General features: G+C 36.0%; 1 protein-coding gene across 1 annotated transcript in view; it reads right to left on the bottom strand.

The window, feature by feature from the left end:
• Positions 1-1,492: 1,492 nt before the first annotated feature.
• SYNJ1 (synaptojanin 1) overlaps positions 1,493-5,773 on the bottom strand; it is a gene marked incomplete at its 5' end in the record, with an annotated part of 53,596 nt that continues 49,315 nt past the window's right edge. The window contains 2 exons of the mRNA XM_010141616.1: positions 1,493-2,341; positions 3,057-3,146. Coding sequence (XP_010139918.1) covers positions 1,493-2,341; positions 3,057-3,146 — 939 coding nt within the window. The remainder of the gene's footprint in view (positions 2,342-3,056; positions 3,147-5,773) is intronic.

Raw genomic sequence — 5,773 nt, 5'->3', positions numbered from 1 at the left:
GTCTTGCAGAACCAGCACGGTTTGTTCGCAAGGAAGCCAATGTGCGTAGGCATGTATCTGCAGGCCCCCAAGAGATGACAACACTGTGACAGATTCAGCTTTGGATGAAAGCGTGCAGCTGCACACACCAGTTATGTCCCAAGACACTGCAAACGGTAAGGAGAACTGCAGGGTTCTATAGCATACGTAAGTGGAGCTAAGGAGATCAGTTATTTTAAATCGCCTCAAGATAAGGTACTGTATTTTAAGTAATCTCATGGGAGCTTCAGAAAATCATAAAAGCACAAAGAGCTGTGTTTTTATAGCCTAATATGTAGAACTGTGACTTGGCCTTCACTAGCCTCAAAGCAGCACCACACACAGGACGGTCCCTCTCTCTGGGCCAGGAAGAGTCACTCATTCAGTTTTAACTGCAGAAGTGACAGAATGATGTTGTTCAGCTCAGAGAATTACTTTCTCCTGTTTTCTCTGAAACTAAGATTTTAAAAATGCAGCAGTAAGCCTAGTAGATGGGGAGGATGCTGAGCAGACAGCCCAATCACATCCGATGACCTTCTCCTTCTCTGCTACTGTACACGGCCGCTGCTTCCCTCACTCAGGTCTTTCTAGAGGACGAGAAAGCTCTTCTGACATGAAAAAGAGGACAGTGGGACAAGCCAACTCCAATACATTGTCTGCAAGTGGTAAAGACTGCTTTGTATTTCAAAACCCAGTAGGAATTTTTTCCCAGAGGTTGAGGGAAAAGTTGTTCTATCAGCTGTTTCCAACTTGTGGAAGAAAGTATCCTCAAAATAGTAATGAATAAATGGATGATATATGGAACAATTATTCTGTAGTAATGCTAGTGAGTATACATCACAATAAGATTTAATAGCTGAAATGTACTGACACAGAAAATTAAAGTCAAATATTGAATATATTAATATGCAAAGTTTTGTTTGTATTTTGAAGTTAAACTATTTTTGTTGTGCCTCAAATTCAAATATAACCCTTACAAATATCCATAGCCTCTGTTATAAATTAAACAACTTCTAAACAATACTTGTCAACATTCAAATCTCAGTAAACTTTGGCAGCTCTTTGGTAAATACTTATAAATATCAATTAACAAAACAGTAAAAAGGGAGTGGGCAGGCTACCAGTAGGGAGCCTCTTTTTTTTTTTGAAATTCCATGAAGGGGAACAGAAATGAGAGAGCTCCCTAAGCAAAAACTGTTTCCAAGATTGACATATTTGAATGAGATTAGTAGCTCATCCTTCTTTTCTCTGTCTATTCAAATACTATTACATCAGGACTTCAATAAATTTCAGACAATTTTTTGTGCTCTACCATATATACATATTCAAAATTTATACACAAACAAAAGTGGCTGTTTGAGTTAAGTTTCAGTGCATTTGACAATTAATTATTGCACACAGGATAATCTCAAATGCCCAATTATTCCACTGGATAAATATAGCAACAAATATAACCTCTTATATTTTTGAACATCTATCTTTCCGTAAAATCTTGTGACACCTTAGGTGCCAAAGAAGTGAAAGGATCTGTAGGGGATCTGCTGCTGATTATTCTTGATGGTATAGGAGGTGCAGGTGGTCTTCTTGCTGGCATTGTATAGAAGCAATCAGTAGAATTTTTATTCCAGTCATTATCAAAGTTAAAATCTGAACGAAGAAAAGTATTTTGCTCAGTGCCCAGAAAATCTGGAGATCCAGCTGAATGCCTGGAGCTGATTTGCTTGAAATCTGGAACACTTTTAGATGGCTTTAGCTTTACATGGAAATTCTCATCATCGTCATCAAACGTTACCCATCCTTTTGGCTGTACATTTTTCACCATGAGAGATGTACTTTGCAAGCAAAAAGTGTTTGCAGATGCATCAACAGAAAATACAGTCTTGCTTGTATTACAACTGGGGGGATTTAAAGAAGGGAAATGACGGCAAGCAGCATGTCGTTCTAGTAAATGTGAAGTTATTTCAGACTCTCGTGTTTCTGTTCTAAACGGGTTTCCAGCATTAGGAGTTCTTTCGGTGAAGGGATTTGTGCAATTCAGTCCAGTAATAAATGGATTTGGAGAGCTGCGCTTATTTTCCTGGGATGTGTTAAAGGTTGGTATAGGAGGCATTGCTGGCATGCAATTTACAGTGTTCAAAACATCAGCATTTCTTTGTGTTGCTGAAGGCAGCTGTATCGACTCCTTTTGGTTTAAAGTCGGAACAGGTGATGTTTGAACAGACGTCTGCATCTTTGACACAAGCAGCTTAAATGACAAATCTTCAAAAGGGTCACTGTTTAACTGTGTTTCAAGTTTAGTGCCATACGTTCCATTTGTTTTAATCTGGAAAGAAAACAAGGTGCTTAGCAATGACGTGGCTGGCTGGCTCGCTGTTTTAAGGTTATTATTAGCTCCCCATGTCTCACTCTTCTATGAGAAATAAAAAAAGCTCTTGGGCTTAAACCGAAACTTCAGCACAATTTGTTTGTGACTTGCACTTGTAGAAGAATTGCTTCTTTCTGGAAAATAACCACCCTGATCCCCTTCTCTGAAGAAAAGCCCACTACTGGTTAAACACAACATTCCCCCTTTCTGGTTGATGCAGCTTGAATGTACTGCATGCAGGTCCCAATCCTAGCCAAAAGCACGAGTAGACATTGTACAAGAAAATCTTTAAGAAACTTGGGAAATAATGCTGTATTCTAAACAAGTGATAACCCAGCACAACCATCAGATAAAAAGCTCCAGGTTTCATTGTTTGAGAGTTTATAAAACTGATGTTACAAGCAGTGTTTAAGCATCACAATGAAAGGAAAAATTAGTGTTATTAGTATATGCACTTTGGACATTTCTATGTAGACATATGCATCTGTAGGCATCTCCACTGCTTCTTGACATGTGCAGGTATGAAGGTTTGTGGTATTTTAAAATGGCAAGTTATCGTTGTTTAGAATAATACTGAATGGAGAAGACAAGAGTTTTCTCCACAGAACTTCTCATCTTTTAAGAAAAAAAAAATATTCCTCTTTTTATAAATGTCTTCAAACAACAATGCAACTTTTATCCCCTTGTAACAACTGTCCAAAAAGGTAGAATATCTCCCTTTGTACAAGTCATCACACTGACAGAACAGAGTTTGGAGCTTCCCCTTATTAAATGAATGCAAAGAATTAAGCTTAAGTTAAAACAGCTTCTGAGAATTCAAATTTCACAAATTTGTCATTTTAATGCATCATCTTAATATACCCAAATAGTTTGGATATTTAGCATGAAAATTCTGTTAACTAATGTTTTGTTGAGCTAGGACGCTAGCTAAAACTATGAACTAAAATACAGTATTATTTTAGCATGACCTCAGTCTTCAAACATCTCGTTCTTACTGCATTTACTGTGAATAATTTGAAGCATGTCTCCACATATCCATTGCCTAGGCAGCTATGCAAAATTGAGTCTACAGGCTTTAGAGACTCTCAGGAATAATAAGAATATTCCAAGTTTTCCCCAATGTATTCAGCATAGAAATTTCTTTTCAAAAATTGCAGTTGTAGCTTGAATTGCTTGGCAGGAGAAATGAAGGATGCTGGCAACAACGCATTTGCTCTAGTGTTTTGTTTTGGTTTTGTTTTGGTTTTGTTTTTTAAATAACAATGTCGATTACATATATCCCTGGTACATTACATCAGAGAGTTTCTAAAAAACGAGGCCTAACATTATCCAATCATGAATAGACTAGTTCAATATTGGCATTTTTATATGTCTGCAGCAAATGCTTTGGAAAATGATATTAAAACAAAGGCGTCAAGTAACGGAAGGGGGAAATGTGAAAAATTGAACTGTAGCAAGATCAAAATCAAATGCAGCTTGGCACCAGCTGGTTAAGTCCTGTGTTCATTAACCAAGTAACCAAAAACGTACAAGATCCCAAAGAAACTATGAATCCAAATTGCTCTATATTGTAAGTAAAAATTGCTCTGAATGATTCTGGAGCCAAATGCTTTTAAAATTGTGAAGAACGGTATATTTTACTTTGGGTAATAGTCGGGTCTCTTTTCTTTGAGAAATGTGAAATATGGGGCTTATTTTGAAAGAAACTTTAGCAATGCAATTGCTAAAGTTTTATTTGTATTAAAGAGAAATGTTAACTTCAACACCTACTCATTTTTTTCCAAATACAGTGAGACCAGGAGATTCAGCAGTGACTAAGCAACATATTTGAGGTTCCAATTGTTTCATAAAAGATGATAAAGCAAAATATTTGCTATGGTGCTAATAAATATAGTTAACGGTATCATTACTCATTGCATTATGAAAGGAAAAAGCAAACTATGGTATGACAGTCAATTCATTAATGCAGACAGGTGATTTTTAACGTGGATGAGACTGCAGATGTATGAAAACAGGATTCATACATCTTTTCTGCTTCAATAGATGGAGACCACATACAAAATTGGTAAATAGTCAGATACCTGTTACCCTGATGGTTGCTCCTGCTTGTGAAAGAGAAACAGACATCAAAGGAAAGAAAATTAGGAAGGAAAATCCAAGTAACAAAGCAACCTCATGTTAAGAATATTTCAGGTTTTCACAAAGCCATTTTTTGAGACACGAACAAAAAATATTTATTACAAACTATACTAAATTTTAATTTTCTGTTGTATTATGCTGTAAGACTTATAAGCTTTACCACTAAGAGTTAAAAAAACCCAGCTCAAGCCAATTCTGACGTTATTTCCATATAGACATTCATTGTGTGCAGCTGATTGTGCTGTTTTTTGAAGACATAATAAGAATTTGACTATTGATGGTCTAATTCTAACCTCTTATTAACATGAAAAGCACCATAGCTCTCATTCTGGGAACTGCATGGGTAAAATCAGTCATCTCTAGTAATAGTTTTCAAGCTGAAAAAAAGTAAGACTTCTGATTCAATCAAAAACCCCAAATTTCCTTAATTTACAGTAAATAAAATCTATTTAAAATAGCAACTTTTCTTTTTTAATGTATTGCTTCATAATCTATAGAGTCCTGAATATTGACACTGAAAACAAGCAATTACTTTTATAAGGGGATATTTAGGTTCTCAAATATTACAATCAAGCTTTGAATCAAAGGATGGGCTTGGAATCTACCATCTCTCAAAAGACTTTGTACTTATTTAAAGACCCTTTCTCAGAAAGCTTCCTATTTACAAATGATAATCAAGAAATTAAATAAACATCATTTAACTAAACAAAAAAAAGAAAAAAAAAAGAGGAAAACTGAAATAAAAACCCTAAGATGGAGACAATAAATGAAGCTCACAGGGAGCCTTCCTTGTGATTGCATAGCCTGCGTTAATCAAAGAAATCTGCAGAGAAAATTACACCTCCCCTGAACTAGTTTAAGACTGCTTTGGATATTGTTACTAATATATGACACAGCATTACACAGCTTTAAAAACCTGCTTTCAGCATTTGTAGGCATATTTTTGATTGCTGTGTACACACAGAGATAAATGTAACTTTCATAATAATTCTGAAAGAACTGCTGGCACCTCTTTCATGCAACGTTCAGTGGCAAGACTACGTTTAGAAGCTGTGAGGCTTTCCAAAGTGACACAATGTGATTTGTTTGCATTTCCTAAATCAGTACATTCTATGCCCCCATGCCCATATATTCTCTTCCTAACGAACAGCAAAAAGTCCTGATATTTTGCCTGTATATTCAACCATATCCTCCAGGGGTTTTTTGCCTAAGTTTCCAAAATCAAAGGAAGTCAACAGCCAGAGAGAGGTT

This window comes from Buceros rhinoceros, unplaced genomic scaffold (genome assembly GCF_000710305.1).
Source record: "Buceros rhinoceros silvestris isolate BGI_N320 unplaced genomic scaffold, ASM71030v1 scaffold11000, whole genome shotgun sequence".
Lineage (NCBI taxonomy): Eukaryota > Metazoa > Chordata > Aves > Bucerotiformes > Bucerotidae > Buceros > Buceros rhinoceros.
The sequence above is the reverse complement of the archived record's forward strand: the minus strand, read 5'-3'. Positions and strand labels throughout refer to the sequence as shown.